The sequence below is a fragment of the Trachurus trachurus genome (genome assembly GCF_905171665.1).
Source record: "Trachurus trachurus genome assembly, chromosome: 18".
Lineage (NCBI taxonomy): Eukaryota > Metazoa > Chordata > Actinopteri > Carangiformes > Carangidae > Trachurus > Trachurus trachurus.
Genome location: NC_139909.1, coordinates 27620186 through 27647673, shown reverse-complemented (window position 1 = coordinate 27647673; position 27488 = coordinate 27620186). Strand labels below are relative to the sequence as shown.

The 27488-nt window shown below is 42.9% G+C and overlaps 2 protein-coding genes across 2 annotated transcripts in view; one reads left to right on the top strand and one right to left on the bottom strand.

Moving 5' to 3' along the window:
• adgra3 (adhesion G protein-coupled receptor A3) overlaps window positions 1-16971 on the bottom strand; it is a 33738-nt gene extending 16767 nt beyond the window's left edge. Inside the window, exons 1-3 of the mRNA XM_083993474.1 lie at window positions 15937-16971; window positions 7977-8048; window positions 2525-2596 (exon numbers count right to left, since the gene is read on the bottom strand). Coding sequence (XP_083849600.1) covers window positions 2525-2596; window positions 7977-8048; window positions 15937-16148 — 356 coding nt within the window. The 5' untranslated portion in view covers window positions 16149-16971. The remainder of the gene's footprint in view (window positions 1-2524; window positions 2597-7976; window positions 8049-15936) is intronic.
• A 1587-nt stretch (window positions 16972-18558) lies between these two features.
• gba3 (glucosidase, beta, acid 3) lies at window positions 18559-22398 on the top strand. Its single transcript, XM_083992823.1, has 5 exons — window positions 18559-18670; window positions 19217-19441; window positions 19570-20369; window positions 20867-20990; window positions 22170-22398. Exons 1-5 carry the CDS (start codon window positions 18616-18618, stop codon window positions 22370-22372), a joined length of 1407 nt encoding a protein of 468 aa, XP_083848949.1. The 5' UTR covers window positions 18559-18615; the 3' UTR covers window positions 22373-22398.
• Window positions 22399-27488: the final 5090 nt, after the last annotated feature.

Here is a 27488-nt window from a genome sequence, read left to right as displayed (position 1 = left end):
TTTCCCTCATCTAACTCATCAAATACACAATCCAACAACTCCAAAACGCTCTGGTGGACAAGTTGTGACCTGCACATTCACCACCGCTATGAGATAATAACAGAACGTTACCAGACAGAGTTGTTTTAGAGGGAAATTCATGCAAAACCGCTGATGTGCGTTCCCGTCGGGAGCAGTTTTTCATCAAGCAGTCTCTGCATTTACTTTCTAAAACAACTCTGTCTGGTAACGTCCCGTTATTATCTCATAGCGTGGTGAATGTGCAGGTCACAACTTGTCCACCAGAGTGTTGTGGAGTTGTTGGATTGTGTATTTGATGAGTTTGATGAGGGAAACCAAGAAATCCCATGAGCCTCTGTAGCGTAGCTCTGAGCAGCTCACGGCTCTGCTCCGCCGTTCTAAAAATAGCTTGCACCGACAATTAAAGGTAACGAACCTACTGCTATGACTATAGGGATTACGGCAATGGGCCAATTTACCAAAAATGTTGAACTATCCCTTTAAAGGTGAGCTCATTACAAGTACATCTCTGGCTGTTTTGCTGAGTCCCTCGGCCTCTCAGAGCAGAGCCTTTTTGGTGCCACAATATGTCCAGAATATTTACATGTGGTGTAAATGTTTTGGATCAAGTTGCACTTAAATCTAAATAGAGCAGAATTTCCAGCTGAAGTCAGTATTTGTATTAGTCCTCTGTGTAAATGTTTATCAGCTCCAGTTTTGCTGAGGCAGTAATGGATTTACAAAGTTAACTTCCAGGATGCACCCTCTACTTAAGATGCATCGATACAAGAGCAATCTAATTCTACATTCTGTTGTATAGAACCCGTATTGTCCAAACTTCTTCAACCGTAAGACGGCTGCAGAAGTCACTCCCATCACATGTAAGGTCTGAATAGCACCTGAGAAGGACACAGTGCTGAGGAGAGGAGGGAAATTAAACTGACCAAAATAGTGTCAAAGATAAAGGTATGGTTTAAAAGAAGGTACTGAAGATATCTTTTTCAACTGGTGAGCCTCTTTTATGTGATCTTTATTTTGAAAAACCGGGGGGAGAAAATGGGGTGGATGTGTTGCTGCAGATGCCAGGGCTTGATGAAGGGCTTCTATGTTTACATTCCCAGCGTCCAGCACTGCCTCATCGTCTCCTTTGCTCGTCTTCTCTCCTCTGCGCTCCCCTCCCTTTCACAGTCGAGTGAGTGACAACTACCCTTTGAAATTAGCCGAGATGGGCGGTGGGGGCCAATTACACTTTGTTACCCTCGGGCTAAACCAAACTGCGCTCTGGAACAAGCATTACCACGAGAAAGTTGCAGATCGCTGTGCGGTGATACGGAAAGTCTTTATGAATAGCGTGTGTGTGTGGGGTGAAGTTTTAATATGCCGAGGACATATAGGCAGGCACGGATCCATCTGCGTGTGGCATGAATATGCATCGAGGAGAGAGGGGGAGTGGGTGGGGGGGTGAGGCCGAGGCTGAGCCAAAGAGCTGACTGCCTTCCTGTCTCGCTCTTGCTGCTCCACAGCAGCAGCCAAGCTCAAGTTTGTGTTGGCAGCGACTGGGCACTGTCGGATGATTCCAATTCATGCTGTGTTCCTGCTCTCTCTCTCTCTCTCTCTCTCTCTCTCTCTCTCTCTCACGCACATACACACGCACATGCACAAAGGGAAACACACAAATATACACTTCGACAAACGCAGTCTCTGACCTCCCACACTCACACACCGCATCTCCCAGATGGACTCTTGCTTTATGTATTCTCTACAAATCGAAATTATCCTCAGATGATATTCATGGATACACCACACACACACACACACACACACACACACACGCACACACTTACATCTCCCCCTCTTCACACAGCTTTTTCCAAGCGTGTGAAAGTATATAAGGCCTCATGGTGTCTGCAGTGGTTTCTGGCAGAAGGCCAGACCAAACATGGCAGTAGAAATAGCCTGCTGCTTGACCATGCTCCCTTATGGACACTGGATACACACTAGATCTGCTAGATCACGCACTGCACATTTCATAGATAGAAAAGCAACAGCTGCCTTAGACAATATACTAAACTATTAAGCAATAATCAACAGCACATGCCGCCAGCACAGCACAGCACAGGTACGACGTTGACTGCTGAACTGTGGGATTTGCGAAAGCTGTTGAAGGACTCCACAACAGTTCCTCCCACTTTAAAATACCAAAAGGAAAATGGCTTTAACCACTTTCCAAAACGACAATCACGAGGTTAACAGAAGAGGCACTGAACAAACTTCATCTCTTCAGACACAGTTTTCATAAAAAAAAAAAAACTATTCTCACATGGCAAATTAAATTAAAGTGAGTACTCCAACCAAAAAAAAAAAAAAAAAAGCTGGAATTTAGAGCTTCTGGTTGGAATAATAAGAAATAAAAAAAACACCTCAGTGAAATCCCAGAGGAGCTGAATGTGAGAAGTGTACGCACACACACACAAAACCACACTAAAAGAGACAGTGAAGCTGCACAAGCTCCAACACTACTCACAGTCTTTTTAGTGCTGGCAATCCAAGGAAGGCGCCTGGTTCAATCCGACTGATCATGTTACTCCGCAGGTCCCTGTGAGGATAAAAACAAAGAATTGTAGATCACATAAACAATTTAAAAACAGGATAAAATGGTGAAACGGCAGCAATTTTGCTGATCAATTAATCATTTGAGTAATCCTCTGAAGGAAAAATATCTTCTCTTGTTCACTTCCCATCATCGCTCCCTGGGCATATGATCAGATTTTTTTTTTTTTTTACTATTTCCTGACAAAACAGTAGTAACAGAATGAGATTCCAGTTCATTACGTATTGGAATAGATTCAGACAGATTGAGGCCTGAGCCATTTTTCTCTGCTGAGCTCATCTGTAACACAATGATAACAGATGACTGACACACAAACCAGGTTAAAACACAGGCGAGTGGTCTTGCACATTTTTTTTGTCCTATGAAAACATCCACCCACCCATCATTACTACATAGCTGCTGTCACTGACAACCTGACCCTCAGAGGAGAATCTCTCTCACACACATATACACACAAAGGGAGAAGCGTGCACAGACACGCGCACACACACACACTCACTCCTCCCACCGGTTCAAAGGCTTGCGGTCACAGAATTCCTGCAGCGCTCACCTGCGCTGGCACTGCCTAGTCACTTATTACAGTGGAGGTTCAGGAGGCTTCCCGGTCGCCACCTGAACCCACACAAAGGGCCTCTGGGTAACTGGGAGCGTTTGATGTCAAGGAGCTGTCATCTGAGGGAGGGAGGGGCAGGTGGCCACAGATAAGTCATAGACAAAAACATCTATTGCTTGTTATAAAGCTTTTGATGTAAACTAGAAAGAGTTCATGGAGGAGTGGTGAGAGAGAAATGAGGAGGCAGGACTTCTCCCAACTCCACTCGACCCTCATAACCAGTAAGAGCCATTGTGTGTTAGACACTAGGGGTGGGAGAAAAAAATCGATTCACATAAATATCGCAATATCTTTTTTGACAATTTTTAAATCGATTTTTTCTTTTTAATTGATTTTTTTTTTTTTTTTTTTTTTAAATATTGTGCAATGTGCATTAGTTAGCCTTTTTTACATACAGAGAGTACAGGTTTTGAAAAGGGTTTAAGTTCACTTTATAATGGAGTATGTTCATTTATAGGCTTCTACAGTATTTGTGTGCAGATAAATGTTAAAAACTAAAAATCGAGAAAATCGGCAATATCGTAGAATCGCAATTTGAATCGAATCGCCATCCAAAAAAATCATAGAAGAATCGAATTGGGAGAAAAGCATATCGTCCCAGCCCTATTAGACACACTCACACATACACACACACGCACACGCACACACACACACACACAAGTTGAGTCTACTAATTTGCTTGTTGTTCCAGCAGCTTTATTCCAGTGTATATACTTTGCTTGCTACAGTTGAAATAAAGCAGGATGCAGACACAATAAGCAGCCGTCTCCTGTGTCCAAGTTCAGCAGGAGTGGAGTGATGAGTCAAGAGAAAAGCTCTCCACCGCTGGTTGACTCAGCGGTCACATGTGCAAGCCACAGAACCAGCCTTGTAACGTGGAAACAAAAGAACGCTGGCATTGGTTGGTTGGTTACAGATCATCGCTCCCACTTATGTTGTTCACCAAACGTGAGAACTGCGTTTATTCTAAATGAAAAAAAATGAAAAAGGGAAACAAACTTTTGTTGTTTAGGTTTCCATTTCAACAAGGATGTTTACAGCATCTTGAACTCATTTTTAAAGGAGCATGGTTACTGTGTGATATCTGCTGGTGGTCTTTCAGTAAACATTAAAAAAAAAGCTGTCCAGACTCCCCACTACAACTGACAACAAAACTACTCGTGAATAATATATGGGAAGCGGTCCATGCTTAACCATCCATAACTGCTCTTCAGAATCCAAAAGACCACTGACCACACATGACCTGGCACCTTTAAATCTATTTGCAGAGGGGAGGCGGGGGAAAAAAATGCCAGGTTTTCTCAGAATGCTCGAATTGAAATAGCTGGCTGAATATTTCCCGGTCTGTTCCAGAGCTGTTCTTGAACTGGCGCCACACTAAAGGGCGGTTTTGCAGCTGCTGCCATTTTTAGGGGGCACACACATACTCCTCTTCCAGAAAGGTGTTGTTCATGTTAAAATTAAAAAACGCACGCAACGTGGAAGAAGGTTTTAATTGAACTCCTCCACCCAAGTTCGGGATCATTTTCTGCAGGGTTTAATATATATATGGACTTTCCTGGCGTGAGACTGACATTCCCACAGGGAAGAGAGAGAGACTGGTAACATTAAACAAGCCTCCAGATGAACAGAATGATGGATGGCTTTGTATTAATAAAAATTACACCCTTGAAATCCCATAAAAAAAAAAGATCTTCTCAGAGACTATGTAACTTTTGGATGGAACAGGAGGCAGTTACAGCATAAGACTTCAAAATTACCACAATTTTCCCTCCTGACATAATAAAAAAACAACTTTATCCTTATTATTTAGTTGACGGGACAAAGACAGAACTTACTGACCAGGTTATACACCTTTGCTCTATAGGACAGTCATGATTTCAACTTCTCATTTGTAAAAACAAGATTGTCCCTTTAATCCCACTGGTTAAGTAAAGTGAAGCCTCCCATAGGTCGGAGCACTATAGCGATGTCCACTTAAAACTTGCTTTATATTTGTGAATAACTTGCTTACACACCTTACTTCCACGTGCATTGTGCCATTCATGAATAGACAACAATCAGTTCTTCAGAAAACACCACACACTGGAGCCATTATCCGCGCGCCGCTCGCCACAATGAGCATTCCTCCACAGCAGCGGATTTAGCAAGGAATTAGCATGTTGACCGCCGCCTAGCTTGGCTCCCATTTCTATGAGGAGAGTGATAATGGGGGATTCTGTGTGGCTTATTTCCAAGCAGGGACACCTTTTGCCCCAAACAAAACACAGCGGTCTCCACAGTTACTTTGCCATTTCACGCAGAGTGCCAGATAGGCGTAATCGATTCTCTACCCCCCTTTTCTGGCGCTCACAGCCAGCTGCTGTCTCAGTCTTCACGGCTGCATATAGGCAGGCCAAATGAGGCAGAGTTTCTTTGTGGGTGAGGTAAAAAAAAAAAAAAAAAGCAAAGCTGTGAAGGCCGAGGGAAGGGGGGGTTGAAGATGGAGAGCCTCGGTGCATTCAAACAGACTCATGCAGCATTTTTTTTTTCCTTTTCCAGAGTTTGAGGAGAAAAGAAGGGGAGTGTGTGTGACTGAAGGTGAGAGGGAGGGAAGAGGAACATTTCAGAGAGGGAGAGGATTCAGCATGCAGAATGTATATGTGTGTGTGTGTGTGTGTGTGGGAAGGGTACTGTTGACACCTCTGGCCTTGGCTTGGCCTCATTACAATGACAAAAGCAAGCAAGCCATCTAGCAACCTCGCTTCAGTGGTGGATGGGAGCGGGGCGGGGTCTGCGCGAGGCACAATGGGAGCTGCTTTTGGAGGTAAACTTGCCCGTGGATTGATGCAACAACAGGCAGAACAGAGTTTACAGCCAAATCAACTGGCCATTCACAGAAAAGGCACATGAATGCCTTCAAGGCTTTTCTTGGTAGAGAAGGATCAAAGCTCTCTTTTAACACATTCAGCACACAGACAGGGTGTTTTTTTCTTTATCCTGTAGGCCTCAGCTCTAAAAACTAACATCTGAGCCCACAGGGACTTTTCTTGCAAGCCCATAAACAATCCAGCCCTATCTAGTCTCATCAATGTGGGAGTCAACTCAAGAAAAGTCATGCAGGAGAATTTCACACAACAAGTTATGAACAGAGTAAGAAAAAAAGGAGTAAATACAGCAAGAGCTTTATACGAGTGGTGTGCAAAATCTAACTTTACAAGCATGTAAAAGCTGGAGAGTCACATGCTGCGTTTATCACGCAAGTCTAACAAAGCTGTAGGCCGAAACTGACTTAAGAGTGCAAGTCAGGGGCGGTTTGCTAAAAACATATATTGCGGAATGTGTAATAATCAATACATTCGGTGGGCATTTCTGATCAGTTATCAACATTTGAGCCTAAATCTTCTTGCAGAACTCACACCACAAGGCTCAACAACATGTAGCCATTATGGCCTCACACGCTGCCTCGATTTCTGGTCTTTTCCCCCAGACCGAGAAGAATGACAGGGGAAACATGCCCTTAGAATTCCATATCAATGCAGTCATGTGTTATTGTAGCCTTGGGTAAAAGCACAGCCATTAATGGTCTGGTTATTTTATCTGCATGAAGCCATTCCAGAGTGATAAATCACCCGTGGCCCATATGTGCAGGCCCAAGGCCATTTTCCTGAACTCTCTGCAGGAAGGAAACACGGGTGATGACAATCTCATCTCCAAAAGGCAGAGTCACATGGCACGATCAGCATCTCTCCATTGTTTAAGGAACCCCAGAGAACATATGTGCGCACACACACCAATAAATGTCTTCGCTCTGTAGAACTTAATTCCTTCTTCGCAGTTTCTGCTGACAGAGTGCAGAGACTTTCCACACTTTAAATACCAGCACTGCTGAAACCCTGGAGAAGCAATCAGGTTGTCTTATGTTTTACACTCAGCGAGAGAAAAGTGGGCTCCATCCCCAGAATACCCAAGCAGCTGTACGTCGAGAGCATGTCACCAGGCAGACACCGACCAAGCCCGGGGGCCGTGCCTATAATTAGCCTTTTCTAGTACGATCTCCAGTCCTCCACCGTGGACTGATATTCTTGACTGAGGCTAAGTGCTGCGTGGATGCCTTCTCATTTTCTGTGACCTGGATGTTCCATTGGCACTAAGCCAAAGTGTGTTTTACAAACCTCCTGCTCCACAAGCCAAAGCTTCACTTGTAGAGTGATGGATGGCTCATGCTAATGCACTGGGGAATATAACGTGAAATATAGTGAAGGTATTTGACTGGGACATAAAGCCCATTGGTGATTTTTCATGACTACTTACAAACCTATACATCGACTTTCCAAGATGGAAGACTTTTTAAAGATCTGATGGTTTCTTTTATTTAGGTGTAAATTCTGATCCAAGTGCTGATTTCAACCACAAAATACCAAAATTTACTTTAAAGGGATAGTTCAACATTTTGGCAAATTGGCCCATTGCCATAATCCCTTTTGTCACAGCAGTAGGTTCGTTACCTTTATTTGTCGGTGCAAGCTATTTTTAGAATGGCGGAGCAGAGCCGCGAGCTGGTCAGAGCTACGCTATGGAGGCTAATGGGATTTCTTGGTTTCCCTCGTAACGTTCCGTTATTATCTCATAGCGTGGTGAATGTGCAGGTCACAACTGAGCAGCTCGCAGACCAATTTGCCAAAATGTTGAACTATCCCTTTAGAATGTGCAAATAGAAGGTTCAGGCATGATTGCATTTATACTCACGAGGAAGAGACGACAAATACTTACAATTTTTCCAATGTAAACAATCCAAAGAAGGATCCATTTATGAGCTCTTGAATCTTATTGTTGTTTAAAATTCTGTGGAGAGAGAAAAAAAAAGTAAATACCAAGCAACAATAAAAAAGGACAAGGTATTTTGTATCAAAAATTGAATTGTTTTATTAATGTTTGTACAGTGTGCAACTGCTCAACAGTTTTCACGTTAAGTATTTAATATTTTCCGGTAGCTTTTCACACCATGACAAATTCAATAGAGTCCCACGTTAAATGTCTGAATAAACAAGACTTTTATGATAGAAAAAAAAATAAAAATACAAGCCACAGTGTTGAAAACATCAGCGAGGAATGTGCGTTAATTAAATCGTGAAGGTGGATTCAAAAGGATCTAGTGTCTTTTCCAGCAACAAGTGAAATGGTGCCACACTGCTACTTGTTGACAGATAACACTATTAAGTCTCACTCTTTGTCCTCCAGCCACACTTAAGCCCCCAGTCACAGAATGCTACGCTGCTGCCAGGAAAAGATCAGAAGAAAAACAACTTGAAACGCGGCCAGGCTTTTTCTTTCATGTTAAAATGGCTATCATCTGAGCACTCTTGAGACAGGTAGCCAAAATGAGATAAAGTGTTATGAAGCCTCTCCGACTTCAACAGCTAAACACACATCGTATTTTGATCTGGAGCAGCAGTGACTCACTCGAGATTATTTCTCATGGCCGTCACATTATTTTAATAATGAGAAATCCAAGCGTTTGATCAAACGCAAGGTCACGGGGCCACGGACCGGCATCAAATCACTCCAACCAAATCTTTGATCACAGTTACATAACTAAAAGGAGCCTTCTCTGGGTGTTTTGTTGAAGGATAAGTTATGCATCACATTTACAGCTGTATAATATGAGGCAACAAATTCGCACATTGTGAGAAAACATCTCCAAATACTAAGAAAATAACCCGATGTACAATGCCTCTCAATACAAACAAGTACACATAATGTTAGATGAGAAAATGTGTCATCATTTTAAACTTTATCACCGCAGAAATAAAAGAGAGCTGAGAAAACCTTCAAGTCCATGTGTGAATTCTTGATTGCTTCCTCCATGGGTTATAAAGCAGATTTTATGATCCAGTTTATTCCTGGTGCATAGCACAAGCTGATTCAACTGCATACAAAACTGCACAGTAAAGCTCCACTTTGTGTGCCCATGTCCCTTAGAGTTCAAGACTTCGCTCCTAAACTGCTCTCAAAGGATCTGGGAAATCAATAGTGCTGTTAAAAAATAAAAAAAAAACCCAAGCAGGGAGTTGTGGTTGAGCATGTTTCTGGCCAGCAGGGAGGGGATGTGGCGGGTGACATACATGCTAGTGGCACCCACAATCTAAGGCCAGATTGGAGTCATTATGGGGTGTTGAGGGGTTGTTTTATTACAGGGTTGGACAGAAGAGATTCATTGGAGATTTGCTGCTTGGCTCGCTGCCGCTCAGCGAGAGACGAAGAAGAGGAGAGAGAAAGAGAGAGAGAGAGAGCGCACACAAACAAAAAGTTCCTGCGTCCACGTTGGGTGTTTTGCAGCCTTCTGGATGCTGAAGCGGCAGATGTTAAAATGCAGCAGCGATGTGCGAGGCTGCAAACTCCATCACTGATGATATAGGCAGAAATGTTATGCGTTCCAAGAGCGTGGTCACGATAGTCTCATTTATACTGCAGAATATCTGGCATACCGAATGGATGCATTTACCATGAGGGCTCTGTGAATTCAGGAATGTGGTCAACAATCAACAGAACATAAGGGATGGACAAAAACACCTTATGTGGCACAATGTACCAATCTGAGGTAGGTCCTAATATGTTGGAGCTGACATGGTTGAAATTAAGGCAGTGACTTCTTTTTTTTTACATTCAAATGCAGATAAAGAGGCAACACTTATATCTGACTGATAACAAGCTTTCCTTGCAGCACAGGGAGTGAGCCATTTGACGGGGGCACAGAGGGGGCAGGCTCACAGCTACGTTATGTAATGTCGTGACATCAAAGTATGGAAAGTCTTAACAACATCTGCCTAATAGGAAAAAAATGTAATAGCAAAGACGTGGAGTGGTCACAAGTACGTGCTCATCATTATTGACACCAGGTTATTTGAGGCTGCAGCGAAGCGCAGAGGCCGGCCTTTCATCATCATGGAAAGTTGTATAATTGGGTTTACAGGGTAAATAATGAATTTTAAACAACATGTCTTAAGAATCACTCAGATCTGGCTGCATTAAATTCACATTTCTAGCCTCGTGACTCAACAGGTTGTTAAAATGAATCTGTGAAGCCCTTATCTTGCCCTCTTTCCGTGTCCTCCCTTCTTTGCATGCTGTGCCCTATTTCACCACCCTCATCCTCCCCTCCTCTCGCTCGTGACAGCAGTCTGACCTCGGCGAGTTGGAAACTGCTACGGCTGCAAAAAACGTCTTCTTTACACTCTTGCATCGTTGACGAAGCAATACCACAGCTTTCTATGCAACCAATTCACGTAAAGCAAACCGCAAATCTGCATGGAGATCATGGCCGTATAACCACCAGCATGTCTGCTGCCCTCAGGACGTCTGGAGCTAGCCCGTCTGCTTCCTTAGCGTCTGTCTCTGGATGGCGGCCTGAGGTCTCCAGACTGGGGAATCGGCTGTGGAATTTCTTTGGGCAAGGCCTCAAACGATGCAGGAGGGGGGAGACTCCCCTTATCTTGATGCATAGATAAGACCTGCTTGAGTTCAGGCCAAGAACAAGCTGCAGGGGGATACGACTGAATCTCACATCCTGTCTCCTGATACAGATGCTATAAATCTCGATGACATTTATGGAAGAGCTGTCTCTGAAACCGGAATTTCTACACTGAGTAATATAAAATGCACTGGCCTAGATTTTTCAATATGCCTTCAAACTGAGTAAACATGACACTGCTGAAGGTAGTCCGGAGTTCTTTTTCGCTTAAGAAAATACACCTTTGAAAGCATACGCCTCTGGCTGCGGGCGCATTATCCAAAGAGGGCCCCCAAAAAAATAAAAAAATAAAAACACCACCAGCCACTACACACTCGGGCACAGAGACATTTTAAGAACAAAGCTAAATGGTGCTCTCTCAACACTTTCTTTACGCTCAGGAGGCTTTCAGACAAAGAACTCCCAGGAGCGGAGAGCTGTAACTCTTCAACAGGTTTTCAAATAGGTTTCAGGCTGCAGTGGAGCTCATAAAATCCCTTCTGTGGCTTCCTCCGACTACAGTGGATGGAAAAGTGGGCCTCGGCTCAGGTGGGAAGGGGAAATGAGTCAGTGGCGGAGGGGGTTGCAACTTGCCAAGGTGATTCTTGCAGTTATCTGGTGCTTTTGTGTGCCACAAATGAGTAGTATGAAGATTTGTCTGCAGTATTTGAATCTATATACAAGAATGAGCACCAAGGGATAGGAAAAAGCTTTTGCAAGGACTTTTTGTTTTATATGTCACTGAGGTAATGTGAAGTCCTTTAAAGGAATTCACTTGCATTTGGGGAAACTAAAAGGGGTCATACAAGTCACAGGCTTTGCAATATCCTCTTTCACCATCCGACGGGCCAAGCCATTAGAGTGAGGTATTCACCTTATAGCTCTCTGGCCGGATGGACGACGGCTCCCACCATGCAAACCCCTCGGATAAAAAGAGACAAGTCATAAAATCAACATAGACCAGAAGGTATCACAACAGCATGAGCTCATGTCTACGGACTCAAGTGAATTGCTTGTCTGGTATTAACTGAGACTTTGTGCAACCTGGCAAAGTCAAAGCTCAACAGACCTGCAAAATTAAAGGCTGTGAACTGACTAAATGTGCAGCTGTCAGTGCTTTGCTTTTGGGAGTTTGCTTTCTTCGGCAAACACCGCAATCCTACTATGAAAAAAAACAAAAACACAGGAGCACCTCTTTGGACCACTGGCAAAACAAATCCTCTCAGGACACGCATGACAGCAGGCACCTGTGTTTCAGTTACACAAGCACTTCAAAGGCCCCCAGCATGGTGTGGTAACTTTTTTTAAATGCTGGGTAAACACACGCAGCGATTGACAAGAGGGACCGGCGGTGCGTCTGTTTTAATGCAAACTTTCGACTGCTCCACAACTCCGAGACGGTTGAGGTCTCAGGGAAGCCGGCGCGAGGATGTAACTCTAACTCCCAGTTCGCGCTGCTGTAAAACAAGACGTTTTACTGCGCTCTGACGTGTCATCAAACTCAGCACGCTTTTCCCGCAGCAAGGGAGGAAATCCCTGCTTTCTTCCTGACATTAATCCTGACGCTGCGCTGTGCAGCTCAAAAACCAGGTGTGCTTATTTGCACTGTCCAACCCAGGTGCTCCTGTGAATGGAGGCCTGATTACACTAAACAAGCCCTGTGAAGAAATATGAGCCCGCTGAGCACAGAACGCATAAAAATAGGCAGTTTTCCCCATCCGTGTGGGGATGTCGGATGAAACTTAAACAGGTGCACGGGAATAAATGCAAAATGTCGACTCAACCAACCTGATTTATCCGTCGGTGGAGTAGGGAGTTAAATTCAACCCCCTTGTATTTCAGGGGGCCTTCACTGACATGGGAGGATAGGCCAGCTGTAAACACATTTGTGTCATTTCCTCTCGGATTACTTAGGCATGTGGTATCATTTGGAGAGCACAAATGCAGGGAATGCATCACTCATGTTTTTCTCTACAGAGAAGCATTCAGGACAGACCTACGCCGAATAACTACACGCATTCAAACTTCTAATCTAGCACCAGCAGTCACTCACATTTGGTATAATAATGGTCTTCTTAAGTGGGAAACTGCATATGGAGCATGGTTAAAATAAAAGATAAGGCAACACTGAAAGCCATCATGTGACAGTATCTGGGGTAAAAAAAAAAAAAATTCTGGCATGCAGTCAAACCAATTACCCCTCTCGTTCAATGAGTTCACCGCAGCAGTTGAGGAAATGCTCAAACAAGTGTGCTCGGTGTTCTCTGAAAAGCCTGGGTTAAATTTTTAATTTGTTAGTCGACCCCTGAAGAGGAAACGGGGGAAATCTGAAGTACAAAAAAAAAAAAGGGGGGGGGGGGGGGTATGATAAATGGAATAGGTCTCTAATCACACCTAGCTTCCACCGCTGTTTCTGGCAAGGCCTTATAATTAGCAGACACAACAAGGCGTGTCAACACACAAATTGGAAAACTTGCATATTGAAAGAAGTGAAATAACATTAACCTGAAAAAAAGCCCAGGGAGACTTCCACTGAGTCATTTTGTCATGTTTTAGAGTCTTAAAGGAGAAGTCTGCGTGTTTAACATATTCTGTGAACATTACCACAGGAAGCCAGAGGACTAGTTATTAAGCAATAAACATCCACAAACATTTAGATGCTAGATCACATTTCATTCCATATAAAGTTCCGTGCAGTGCAGAGCGGCTCTGTCCAGCGATGGTCAACCCCACAACAAGGCAGTGAGAGAGCCATAAAGTAGGACCACCACACCTTCTGAGGGGGCTTGCTGCGTTTACAGGTCATAAATCAACACCTACAAATCTCACAGTGGACATACCGTAAGTTGTTAGACTGCTACTCTTGTCTACACTGAATTTTGAAGAAACTTCCCCTTTAAGGAGATGGTTTTGTTGTTTTCCAGCAACAGATGAGAAACAAGTGTCCAGAAATGCCAAAGCAGAGACTGGAAGGAATTCCCTGTAGTCGCACTGTTTGCCGACTGTGCTCTCTAATTACATCTTTCTTCTTCTTCTTCGGAGACTATCCTCCACATTACAGAGCTTAAGCTCAATGCTAAATCATGAGGAACACGGCTCAACCTCCAATCCATCACTGTCGGAGCGACATGACTGACTCCAGGCTCACTGAAAACATACAGACATCCCGAACGCCAACTAGACCATAACTAAAAGAGATCAGCATATTTCAAATTCTAGAGACATCTAAGAGGACAGATTATTAATACCATAAAGAGGACGGTTGTATTAGAGATCAGAGTGGGAGAAAAAAAAGCATTACTGAAAAAAATGAAATTCAAATTTGAATGTTTCATGTGTTTTTACAAAGTAGAACCTCTCACCAGCTCATTACTTCAGTGCTGGATGATTATTAATTCAGAGACATGATATTAGCTAGAGCCAAGTAATTCAACACGGTTCACATTCTTTTATTTTGTGTTAATGCGGTCGACTCTATAGATGTCTTCAAATCTGCCAGTGACTTAGATTTATGTGTGTCAGATCCTGAATACAAGCAGTGTCTTAAGAGGTAAGTACAGGTCAGTCCTCCTGCGTACAAAAACAATGTGGAGGTCAGCAAAGAGGAAATTGATGGGATGTTCAAGCTCTAAGAGGCATATAGTTTGTTTTACTGACAGGTCTCTTAGGCTTCAACACTCATGGAGTGGTTGCCAGGTGTTCGGCTTCACCACGCTGACCCATTTGGAGGTTTTTGTGTCAGTAATTGATAAAATACAAACTCAAGGCTCAAGCCATCCTTGCAGCGACATGTTCAACATGTTTGTGTCTAAAATTCCCTCAATATAGAATACATAAACATAACTGCGGACTTAAGGATAACCTGACTCAAGCTAGTTTCAAATCTCTGTTACTTTCACACTCTACTGATATTACCACATGACTGGAAAGAAGATTTTAAAAATATTACATCCACAAAAGTTTGCTTCTAAGTAATGTACCTGTGGTTTGTGGTAAACAGGTTCAAACATGCAAACTCACTGCAGTGGTCTTATCACTTGTAACTTACCAGCAAATCCTCTCCTTTTCTTTCCCTCCCTGTCTATTATTTGCTTTCTACTCCTGCACCCTGCCCTAGTATTCTCATATTTCCTCCATCACTCAACACCACCACAAAGCACAAGTGCTCTGAACACGCAGCTTTGAATTTCTGACTTTTTAACTAGTTTTGTCCTCATAAAAAGGGGTTTTGTCTTGTGTTGAGCGCAAGATCCAAAAACAACTCTTAAATTTACATGAGGTACGACTTGAAAGTATCTTAACACAACAATAGGGAAGTGTCAGCCATGTAGATTAACATTTAATTGCCCCAATTCATGAGTTCACAAAAAGGTTTGCGAGAGAAATCTAAATCTGCTCAACCACTTGCGTCTGCATGCGTGTGTGTTTTCCTTCTTTTGGGTTGTGGATGTGGCCACACACCGACTTACAACTGTATTAATACTCCTGGCTGGCAGCTGGAGAGGCTCACTCAAGTGTGTTGTCAATAACGTTGCTACCGAAACTGGATGCAACTCCATCAGATGGTGTGCATTGCAGCCAGGAAAAAAAAAAAGAAAGAAAGAAGCATCACAGGCAATGAGCCCTTACATCCATTATATTGCCTTGGAGATACGGTAAGAGAGGCGTCTTCCTGTGTTATGAATCACAACACTGCAGGAAGACAGGCAGTTAGTGTTACATGGGGTTTACATGTACACTATTACAGTATGCAGCTGTGAAAGCATGATGCATGGCTGACATGGAGCACGCACTAATATAGCTCTGTCTGGTGTGCCACTGGCACTTGTCATGCCATATTTATCTTTGGGAATATTTTCTGATAGGGGAATTTTCCACTAAAAGTATGCGTGGAAGTGAAGCTCACATTCATTCAGTCAATAATCAAGGTAAGCTGTGTATTTAGAAGAATTAAACACGAGATAAAAGATGCTTTAGGTAAAGTCCTTGTTGGGTCTCCTGATAAACTATTTAGAAGTAGAGACAAGGGGGAGTCTGGGGGATGTAGTTCACATTCTGCTATCAACACAAAGGTTGAAATAGTGGTGGAAGTTTTGTGTGATAGGATGTGTCGTATGAAAATAATGTAAAAGGCGCCTGTGTGTGTGTGTGTGTGTGTGTGTGTGTGTGTGTGTGTGTGTGTGTGTGTGTGTGTGTGTGTGTGTGTGTGTGTGGGCTACTCACAGTGTGACTGTCCTGTTGGGGAAGGAGTCCGGGGGTAACACCTGATGGAGCTCCATGTTGCTGCACACCACTTTCTTGTCGGCCGACTTCCCGGCGCTTTTCGAGCGTTCATCATATGATTTGCAATCAGATGATCCCACCAGCACCGAGCCACCGCCGAGCCCGACACTCGGCAGCAAAACCACAAGCAACTGCAACACATCCACCCTCATTTTTCACACGCCACTAAAAAACCCTCGCAGCATGGGTAAAGGGGGAAGATTTTTTTCTTTTCTTTTTTTCAACAGATACGTGGCTGATACTTAGGCTAAGTAGCTGTGTTATAAAAATGGGACCCGAAAGCCAGACAAAAATGCGACCTTTGCCAGTATCTTGTTTGGTTCCAGTGAGCCTTCCTCCTCCATTTCTCGCAGGGCTTTCCCTTCGCTCGGCGGCATTCAGTCCCACAGAGGTATCCTCCTTTGTTTGCCAAACGACTCATTTATAATTCCCTTCCCATTGTGGCGTGGTGTTCACTTCCTCCAACTCCTTCTAATCCACCAAAATGTAAAATGCTGAGTAATTTCGCTCGTTATTAAACCACTTGCCCGGTTGTTGAGAGGTTTTCTTTGTTGGCCATAGCGTGGGTCCGAGTCCCAGTGTTGTCTTTTCCACGGGAGGCGGCTGCAGTCATCCCAGGTTATCAGCATTCACTTCGGGGGACGCGACCAAGCTTTTTATCACAACACATACTTTCAATTCCAACCACTGGACTGGACTATGTACTGAAACAAACGCGAGCCAGTAAACTTCCCATTCCCTGTTTTTCTAGGCAGCAACAGGAAATAACTCGAAAAAAATACCAAAGTACAAAAACACCTCTACAGCTCAAAGTGTGCTGTAAAAAAAATGCCGGAAAAAGCAACGTGAAAAACTCGACACCACTCAAAGAAAAGTATCCCAAGTCGTTGTTGTTTCTCTTTTAGTTCCCCGGTGTCTTTGGAAAGTTTTCAAAACTAGTTCTGTGTCCATTGAGAAGTCCTCTTCCCATGGTCCTGCCCCGGGCTCCACTATTGTCAAGTCTACAGGAATTCAAACCACTTCCGGTCTGGATTTCAGAATAAAAACCACGAGCAGCGGCATTGCCATCCGTTGAGTTGCAATAGTCTCCAGGCTGCAGTGGTGGAAGCTGTTAGGACACATACTGCAGGTTTGTATTTAGTTGTCTATATTTTAAAACTTTAGCAGGCCCTACTTTCAATTTGTGGTAACTCTGATTTTTATTGAGTTTTGGAAGCAAAATAGTCTGTTTCACTCCACTACCGTTATTTCACAGTGAGATAGGCTATAGCCTATAATAATGTCCAGAATAATGCTATTTTATGTGAAGAATAGTCCTTTGTACAAACAGGGCTTTCATTGAAATAAACAATAGGCGTTACCTATTTGTATTAGATAGACTATTTGTACTACAGTGTAGGAATTCTTCCGCCTCTTGTCTTTTCTGTTTGGTTGCTCCTAAACAAGGTTAAATGAGTTTACAATACAATAGCCATGAAGAATGAGGTCACAAGAGGAGCAAACCTGAGGAGCAAAAATTCTCTTTCCACATGAGGAAAATTTGTTTACTCTTCCACTCCATTTTCTGTGTTATGATCAGGTTGAGTGAGTCACTTCATTCTATAGAAAACTGGACCTAAGAATGGCTTTGAAGTGATCACAGGCCAGGGAAGTTATGCCTTTGGGCTAAATGCTTTCACCCCCACTAGTCTTTATTTGCTTTCAGGATCTGTGAGGCTTGACGTTCATTGACGATCAACCTTTAACCTCTTTTGTCCTCCCAGGATGTTACATTGTTGTAATGCAGTAAGCAGCTACTGTGATATTCAGAGATCTTCCTCTCACAGTGAATCCAGGGGGGCATAGCTATGCTGAAGGCCAAAGCTACTGTATTAGAAATCATTCACAGGTGAAATTTAGGAATATTAGTCTGAATTCACTGAACTTAGTTATTGTATACATTTCCAGCTGTCAGCATATGTACTCCCTGTGTTTATGCTACATTTTGAGAACACCTGGCTGAAATTCACAAGGCTTGGCCTAGGCCTACTTGTTATAAGTGGTTAAGCTGTATTCATTTGAAACAGTTTTTATTTTCACATAGGCTATTCCACTAACAAATAGCCCAAGTCACTCAAAAAGATTTGGCCCTAATCAGCGGTGGCGCGAGCTTTCTATGAAATGCAGATTTGAGAAAAAAGTTGTACAGATTGGGGAAAAAATTTGACGTCCACAAACTCACGGAGACGTCATCACGCAGGATTGTTAATGTGTTGCTTTCAAGTGCTCCACGGTAGAGTCGTAGTCATAACTTTCAAAGACAGTCAAGGGACTGAGCCCTGTAATTCAAGCGATTGCAACTGATTATTATTCATCCTTAGCATGTATGGCTACACTGAATATCTAGCAATCACACAAATATTGCATTAATGCGTCTCCGTTAGCAACGGTATTACTATTTCTGAGGTGGCATTCGTGTACGTAAACGTCACATCTCGGAGTAGTTCCTCTTTGGTTCCTGGTTGTAGTTGTAGGATATCCATGCGTGAGGAGGAGCAGTTGAAACTAAATGTATGACTTTTTTGGAACAAGGTTTTATTCAGATACAAAAACGTGTTTAGACGTAAGTTCTGCGAAAACATGTTCCCATGCGACTTTGCGTGGGGAGCAGGAACCGCAGCCTATCAAATAGAAGGTAAGATAATGACTTGTGTTGAAGAATGAGTGATTTTGTGATCAATTACTCGTTTCAGAACTGTTTTCCATTTGTCATGAGTGTTTTTGCCAATAGCCATTGCATTGTCCATGCAATCTGGAGATAACATCAGCTGTGGTTGTACTGATATTACATGGCACTAAACTGCACATGGTGTTGTGCCCACTCCATGTAGCTAGATAGTTCAAACAAAGACTCAGACACAAAGCAGTGATTTTCTCAAACTAGACCCTGCATAGCCTGAATGTCAGTTTTAACTAACAGGCCAACAGACCATTATTACTATATTGTTATAACTTTAAGTCTGCACAAGTTGAACAAGTCACCATAGGCTACTGTAAGACAAGACACAAAAAAGATAAAGTAAAACATTGAATGTAATATTAGATTATTGGAGTATGAGCCTTCAGGAGACTCAAATTAATAAAAGTCCCAGCAGAAACATTACAGTGATTTTCTTTAAGTCAACACCATCCCTTCTTTTATGAAATGAAACAACTTTTGTGTGTGTGTGTGTGTGTTGAGGTGGCTGGCAGGCAGATGGCAAGGGACCGAGTATCTGGGACACGTTTTGTCATGAGAAAGGCAGAGTGTTTAAGGAGCAGAACGGAGATGTAGCCTGTAACAGCTACGAGCTGTGGGACAAAGACCTGGAGTGTATCCAGCGGCTTGGACTAACGCACTATCGCCTGTCTCTCTCCTGGGCCCGCCTCCTGCCTGATGGGACCACACGTCATGTCAATCAAAAAGGTATTTCCATATTCCTGTCAGAGCCATGCTGGATCCAGAATAACACAATAAAACAAGCTTGTTAGACAATTCCTGTGTTGTTTTACCACATCACCAATTAACAACAGTGCTGCCTAACTGTTCAACAGGTGTACAGTACTACAACAAGGTGATTGATGACTTGCTGGCATGCAATGTTACACCTATGGTCACACTTTACCATTTTGACTTGCCACAAGCTCTCCAAGACCAGGGTGGCTGGAAATCACCAGCTTTGGCGACCCACTTTGACAGCTATGCCAAATGTTGTTTCCAAACATTTGGAGACCGGGTCAAACTTTGGATCACTATCAACGAGCCGCAAGTGTGCGCCAAACTGGGCCACGAGGATGGCATCCACGCTCCGGGGTTGAAAGAACCGGGGATCACTGCTTACCAGGTAGGCCATAATATGCTGCGTGGCCACGCCATGGCCTGGCACAGCTACGACTCTGTCTTCAGGTCATATCAAAAGGGTGCGGTGTCCCTGGCCCTCAACAGTGATTGGTTCGAGCCGTTGAGGCCAGATTGCAAGGAGGACATTGCTGCTGCGGAGCGTGACCTCGCATTTACTCTTGGGTGGTTTGCCTGGCCTGTGTTTGTCACTGGAGATTATCCAGAAATAATGAGATCCGCTATCGAAGCCCAAAGCAAAAAGCTGGGATGTACCGGCAGCTCAAGACTGCCGAGGTTCTCAAAGGATGAACCTGCCATTTTGGGCACAGCTGACTTCTTTGCATTGAACTATTACACATCCCGCAAAGTCAAGCCCGGAGGAGGATGTGGACAGATGTGTATGAAGACCGACCGAGATGTGGAGGAAGTTTTGGATCCTTCCTGGCCCATCTGTGGGGTGTCTTGGCTGGCTGTAGTCCCCTGCGGCTTGAGGAAACTTCTTAAATACATTAAGGTGAAACTTCTACTAAAACATTTATCTCAGAGCCAGTTAACGTCACTAAAAAGTCCCTCAAACAAGGCTTAAACACATCCTATAGTTTGACTGTACGTTCATGCAGTTGAAATGTGAAGTCATTTTTCTTTTCTCTTTTAGCATCAAACTGAATTGACCGAGAAGACAAATCGCCTTTAACCAAACGAGGAGAACACTCTGACATTTGTTTAGTGTCTTACTATTGATTTTGTATGCAGTAATCTCCTTTTAACACCTCCAGAAACACACTGATGCTTCATTAGTGCTGTCACATTGAATGAAACAGTTACTTTGCTGAAAAGTGTTTGCAAACGAGCAATTTCCTGCTGTTGTGACTTGTCACAGGCCATTAGTTTGAGCTTGGCACCGTTGAAATGCAGCTAAACGGCACACTGTAGACCAATCTGTCTCTCCCTGGAATGTCTGACAGCTGTGATGCCTTGTTTGACAATAATATTTGCCCCATGACTTTCCAGGACACTTTCAACAACCCAGCAATCTACATCACAGAGAATGGCTTCTCTCAGATTGGGCCGCTGCAGATTGATGATGCTCAGCGCAGAGAGTTTTACAAAGACACCATCCTTGAGGTGGCTAAAGGTAAAGGCTGGTAATTCTCTACTGGAGAAATGCAATGAAATAAGCAAATACCCATTAGCACACACTAGTAGAGCTAAGGCCGGGGGGAAATTATTTTAATTCTGCATTTTGGAGAGATTCTCTGTTACATTTTAGTGTCAGTCTAGTATCTACTAATGCCAATACTGGCTGACAAATTGCTCCTGTAATACAAGTATTTAGCAGGACCAAAGGTGCTTTGAGACATCATCAGCCCTCTTGCAATCAGGGGGCAATTTGGATGGTCCAGCAGCCTCTCACAAATATGATATGCAAATACTGGTTTCTGTTGCTTCAAGCACTTTTCCATTTTACTTCACTTTCCAAGACAGCCTGAGGCTGAGTCCAGTGCACCAATATACTCTGATATTTTATGATGTACAAAACCCAGACTTCATAACAATACACTTGAATGAGTAGATTAGAAAACTTCCACACCATCTTCACTTTAATGTTAAAAAATATTCAGTTTAGTCTCACTTACCTATGACAGAAACATTACTGGTGGACTATGGACACCAATCAGAATTTTGAATTTTGTATGCATGTACTGCTTTAAATTCAAAAAAGGGGAAACTGCAATGATTTACATGTAATGAACAATATCATAAATGAATATTGGCTTTAATGTTAAGCCTTCCTATTGAGGAGTTGCCCCAAATGTAAAGTTGTTTATTTTGGCGCCACCATCTGGCCAGTCTGTGTTTTTTATTACCAGGGATATGGAAAGGTGATGACAGGGTTAAAGTGGGCCAGCCCAGTTTGCAGCAGAATTTGACCAATTATTTTATTTATTACTAATAATGTATTACTTGAACCTGTACTTTTCTAAATGTGATGTGTTAACATGCTAAAGAAGAAGAAAAAATAATATTTTAATTGCCAAAGGAAATGTTAGAAGATGCCGCCTTTATCCATTAAAGTCATAGAGAGGGTTAATGCATGAGTTACCATGGTGCTCTCAGTGGATATGTTTTTAGAATAGGCCTACTTTATGATGCTGATCTTGTCACTTGTTATGTTAGCAGTCATGGTTAAGTTAGATATTTATCGCCATCAAAGCGTGGCGTGGGTTTTAGAAATAGGGTTCTTGCTTCTTTTTCTATTTCATGCACAAGATGACAGTATCTCATCATGTTGTAACTTTGTGTTGTTGTACAGCCATTGAAGAAGATGGGGCCAATGTCCGCGGATATTTTGCATGGTCACTGTTGGACAACTTCGAATGGGCCGATGGATTCAGTGTTCGTTTTGGATTGTTTCACGTGGACTTCTCTGATGCAAACCTGACTCGAACCATGTACCTGAGTGGACAGGAGTACGCAAAGATGATCATGAAGCACAAGAAAGCAGCTGATGCATAATGACTGAAGAGTAAAAAAAAAAGTTTTACTGCCTTTAAACAAAAAATACATTCACGATAAACCAGCACGTTCTGCATTGCTGCTTTCTTTCACACTTGTTCATATAAATTAGATGAGTCAGTGCAGCTCAACTAACCAGCCAAGCACCTGCTCCTATTCACTTTTACATCCAAAATTTAGAGCACAATCATGGCCTTTTCAGCACTTTTCATTTCAGAAAATGGTCAGGGAGCAGTCAAACCACCAAGCTTAGTGGAAGGTCTTTATAGCAAATCTGACTTCAGCAGAGGATGTAAGAACATGGGCAGGTGATTCACTGCAATGTAAGTTAGTATTATATTCTGTCCAATTCCCTGGCAATGTGCACAAGGAGCTTTATGGAGAGAGGGCAGAGGACCGAGGCAGCTGGAAGACTGGGCTGCAGAAGAAGCATGCAAAAAAACACTGTTTGTCAGTGCTAAATAGTTATTTTGACGCCTGTGGCATTGTGTATCATAGCATTGTCACACGACTCCATAAAGGTTTGCATCTACACCTAAGCTACATGTTCTGGCAGGCTATCAAAGATCTCATCTTCCCTCCTGCAGTGAGCGGCGGCTGTATATCTGCAGCTGTGCATGGTAGCATGAGCACGCTGGAGCTTTCAGGTTGACTGGAAGTTTGCAGATGTAGTGATGCAGGCTTAAGGGTTAAGGCAGCTCCTCTTTATTTGGGATTAAGGTTCTGATCAAAGAGTGTCACATAAGGTTAAGTAAAATGCTGTGGTTTGTTTAGCATCGATTCAGTTGTTTGATAGACCGCGGAAAATCAAATCACATCACAGTATCACGGAACATTTGGTCAGCCTTTATTTTTTTGTCATTTGAGCACAAAACAGCTCACCTGTCACACCAGTAAGGACCCATCATTAGATGAAATGCAATAGTCAGCTGAGTTATTATAATGCTGCCAGGCTGCATGAGGCACACTTCAGTAGACTCAGAAGGGATGCCAGCTGAAAGCAACAGATGTCCTGCCACAGGAAGAGAGTGGAATGCCATTTGTGTTCCCCCGGACAGCTGTGCAAACTCTCCACTTTAAGAGAGAGGAGAGGGAACAAGACGAAAAGTCTCCTAGAGGTCTTCTGCTGATTGCGTGCGTTCGTGCACGATTATTTATACTGAATTCTGCATGATGCACTCAGCCTATAGAGCTGTAGATGCTATAGATCATCAGGCCTTAGAATTAGCGTGTGCATGTGACTGATAGAAACTGTCAACTACAATATCATACTTTCTAATGGCATCACGTTTAATGAAATTAATTCAATATCAGTTAACAGAATGTGAGCCAGGGGCTGAGGACAGGTTTGTGAGCCTACAGTGCCACCTTGTGGTATCAGATGGAACCACACTTTTTGAATCCAACAGCTCACTTTATACACTGTACTGCACTTTACATGATGTGCTGCTTTGATTAATAAAATGCATACTGTTGGTGTAACAATAAACAACTAAAGCGACTCCCTAACCACAATACATCATAGATTTAACACAATTAATATTTATGCTCTGATGTGAAGGAAAATGTGATTTATATTCTGTGTTGGGAGACTTTGTATGCATTAATAAGCATGGTGTATCGTGACATCCAGTTGGCTGTGCATACTGTTTTCAACAGATGTGAATAATACCCTTGTGGCCCTCCTCCATCTATGTCAAGCCGAGTGAGATTCTCCTTTGTCTTATGATGAATAACAAGCTATTGTGAAAGCATGAATAATGCCACCGCCGCTCACATTAGAACTTCTTTGCCGGCTCCTTTGAACACAAAGTTGAACCACATCTCGCACTATTTCGACGCTAATGAAGTTCATCTAATATCTGTGGCTTTGTCAGAGAGCGCCGGTGGTCTTTAAATCTCTGCAGAATCACAGCGACTGAGTGAAAAACACAATTCAATTCCAGTCAATAGTAAGAGATGTAACATGCAACTTGTCAGAGATGTGTGCAAAAAAGGAAAAGGCATTCAAATCAAGCATGTTGTTCATGGAAAGCAAAAACTGCTTTACCTGTGGCAAAAAATCTGAACTGAAGCTGGTTTGAAAGCATGTTTCCCATGATTCATCAGTGCTGCCTATGGGCAACTGAATTCCCAGCTAAGAGTTGATTAGTAATTCCACCAACTGTCTCCCAGTATTGATGGATTCCATCTTCCTCTAACACTGGCTCGAGGTAGCTGCATGGGTGAAAGAAGCACCACTGCTGCTGAATTGATTGAATGAAATATGAGCAAGAAGTTACTCTGCACTTAGGGAATGTTGAAATTAGCCATTTGTGGGGAACCGAGGAATAATATGTGCCTATTGCAGGTTGGAAAGCTTAAAACATTAATTAGCATTTAAATAATTCACTCTTGCAGTCTCTTTAATAGCCCAACTACGAATATTCAACTGCAATTCATTACAGCGGGCAGAATTTATTCTGATTGGGCTGTGATGTAGAAAGTCATAGAAGAAACCATTTCTAAATGTGCTTTCCAATTAAGCGCCAAATATATCATGTGTATAGATAAGTTGCTTTTGACAATGAATTAGTACGTTTAATTGTAACATTCAATCACATTCACTGGCGGAGATTTACCCCGAGGAACATTGTGGCAAATTACCAAGAGGGGCCCATTTGTATTTGACCAAACTTAACTCATTATATTTTGACAGCCACTATGAAATATTCAATAACTAGGAAATTCATTTACTTAATATAAATTAACTAAATAATTTAGCTGCTAATAAACTATCTTCATCCTGAATTATAGGGAAATCACAATCTCGGGTATCGGCGCAGTGCTTACAGGTGCAAAGGGTACGACTTGTGGCAAATAATTACCTTTTTCTATCTACTGATTACCCTCACATGCATATTCCCTGGAGAAATAGTATAATTAGATTGTTGCTTCAATATCAAGATGAAGAGACATCAGCCACTCCCTGCCTCTAGAGCGCAGATACAAATCTTTCTCTTCCCCTTCCTCTCACTCTGGCTCTTTGTCTGGGTCTCTCAGTCAGCTGGTGAGGGACCCGCGAGAGGCCCAAACCACCATCAGCCTGTCTTCTGTCGTTCCCTTTCTTTGGCTCGCTCTTTTTTACTCACTCTCTCTAACTCATCATCTTCCCCTCTCCTAATCGCATTGCTCATTTTCCATTGACAAGAGAGTATGAGGAGAGAGAGAGAGAGAGGGAGAGAGAAAAAAAAACACCACAAACTTTCTAAATCCCATTGACCTACTTCGAGAGACATTTCACTGGGAATTCATATTAGTGCAAAAGAGTTAGAAGAAGAAATGTTTTCTCATTTTTCCCCCTCCGTCTTCCTCACAACCCCCTCCTTCTCTTTCTCTTTCAGCTGGAAGCCATTTTCCTCACATCCCATATTTGATCCTGTATGAGCACTACAGTGCGTTATACAAGTGGATAAACGCCTTACCGTGGCACAACCAGCGGTTTGAAGCTCTGTCACCACTTTTGACAGTGGCATAAGAAGCGTGACATCAGAGTTATAAAAAGCACTTTGGAAGACCTCGTCTTTGATTGATGAATTTGGCGGCGGAGACGAGATTGAGAGGGATGAATACTGCTAGGCCTGGAAGACAGGAAGTGGAATTATGACAGACCCACACAGAGAACTAAAGCGGGGAGACGAAAAGAGAATAAAAAAGAGAGAAAGGCAATTCAAATCTTTTATTTTAAGTCCCTCCCTGAGGGACTGCAGATGACCCTGCTAACGACTGTTGAAAATCTAACTCCCTTGAGTGTGATGGCGCCACGTGATGGGAGGGAGTTCGCAGACCCGTCTGAAAAATTGAAAGCTCCTAGAATATTCAGCTAACCCTGTGCGCTCGGTTGGGGGCGGGGATGGGGAGGGGGCACACGCAGAGATTGGTATTCAGGCTCTGTGTGCTGGTGTGGTGGGTGGTGGGTAAGCCCAGCGGTGGTGGTGAGAGAGAACCCCCCTCCGTGTGCGTGTGTGTGGTGGCCAATGAGCCAAGCGCGGTGTCTCATGGGAACCGTGGTAGGAGTGTGAGTGAACATAAGCGAGAAAGGGAGAGAGACAATTTATGGAACCTTTAGAACCGGAGTGAATATAACTGCGATGGCGGTGTAGTTATCAGGCCTGGATCCAAGCAGAGAGACTAATGATGTGGATATAACCTTATGCTCCCAATATGCAAACACAATGTCATCAACAAAGAAAGAATGGAAAAATCCATCTTCTCTAAATCTCCTCTGAAACTTTAGAGAGAGAAAATGGGTTACCTGTGGGTCTTATCTGTCTGAAAATAATGAAAGAAATACAGGGGGCAACTTGCTGCAGAGGCTTCATTCCACATTTCCCTTGGCCTTCAATGTCCTCCTTCAATCACAGATTTCAGGCACTATTCCAGTTATGTGCGTACTGTGACGGCGCTGGAAACACAAAACTATTAAGACCTGGGTTACCGAAATGGTGTTGAGCCAAACCACCTGCTGTAAAGATCCATCGCACTTTACAAAAACAGCATACTTATGCATCAACAGTTTTCATGCAATGAGGGATTATTTCCTAAATATCACCTAATCATAAGCAACAACCTTGCACAGCAACAAAACAGACAACTAGGTGAATAACTTTTTCAGCCTTGTTGTCCGTTTTTCGACATCACTTCCTGTCATGTCTGACTGCCACACTGATTTTGGACTGAAGTGGATCATCCATTTGAGAGGTGAATTGGTTCTTAATCACACATTGAACTGCTCCACAACCTCTGCTGTGATTTGCCGCTTCGACAGTTTAGCTAACACAAGCTAAAGACATTTGCAGCTGTGATACGGGGAGAGTGTGTTTACCAAATTAGTTTACTTCTACTTTGGATAATCCTGGATTAGATAACATCTCATCTTGTTTACAGTCTGACTGCTCACGTTTCTTTCCCCATTCAAACTTAACTGAAGCTCTCTCGATATGTTCCCGGATCTCTACTCTGGTTTGTACAAGTATTGAAAAAAAAAACAGATGGGCAAATCAATAAAAAATAAGGCTCAAGTGGTCAAAATAAGAAAACGAACAAATGGTAGTGCAGTGAAAGAGAATCCCACATC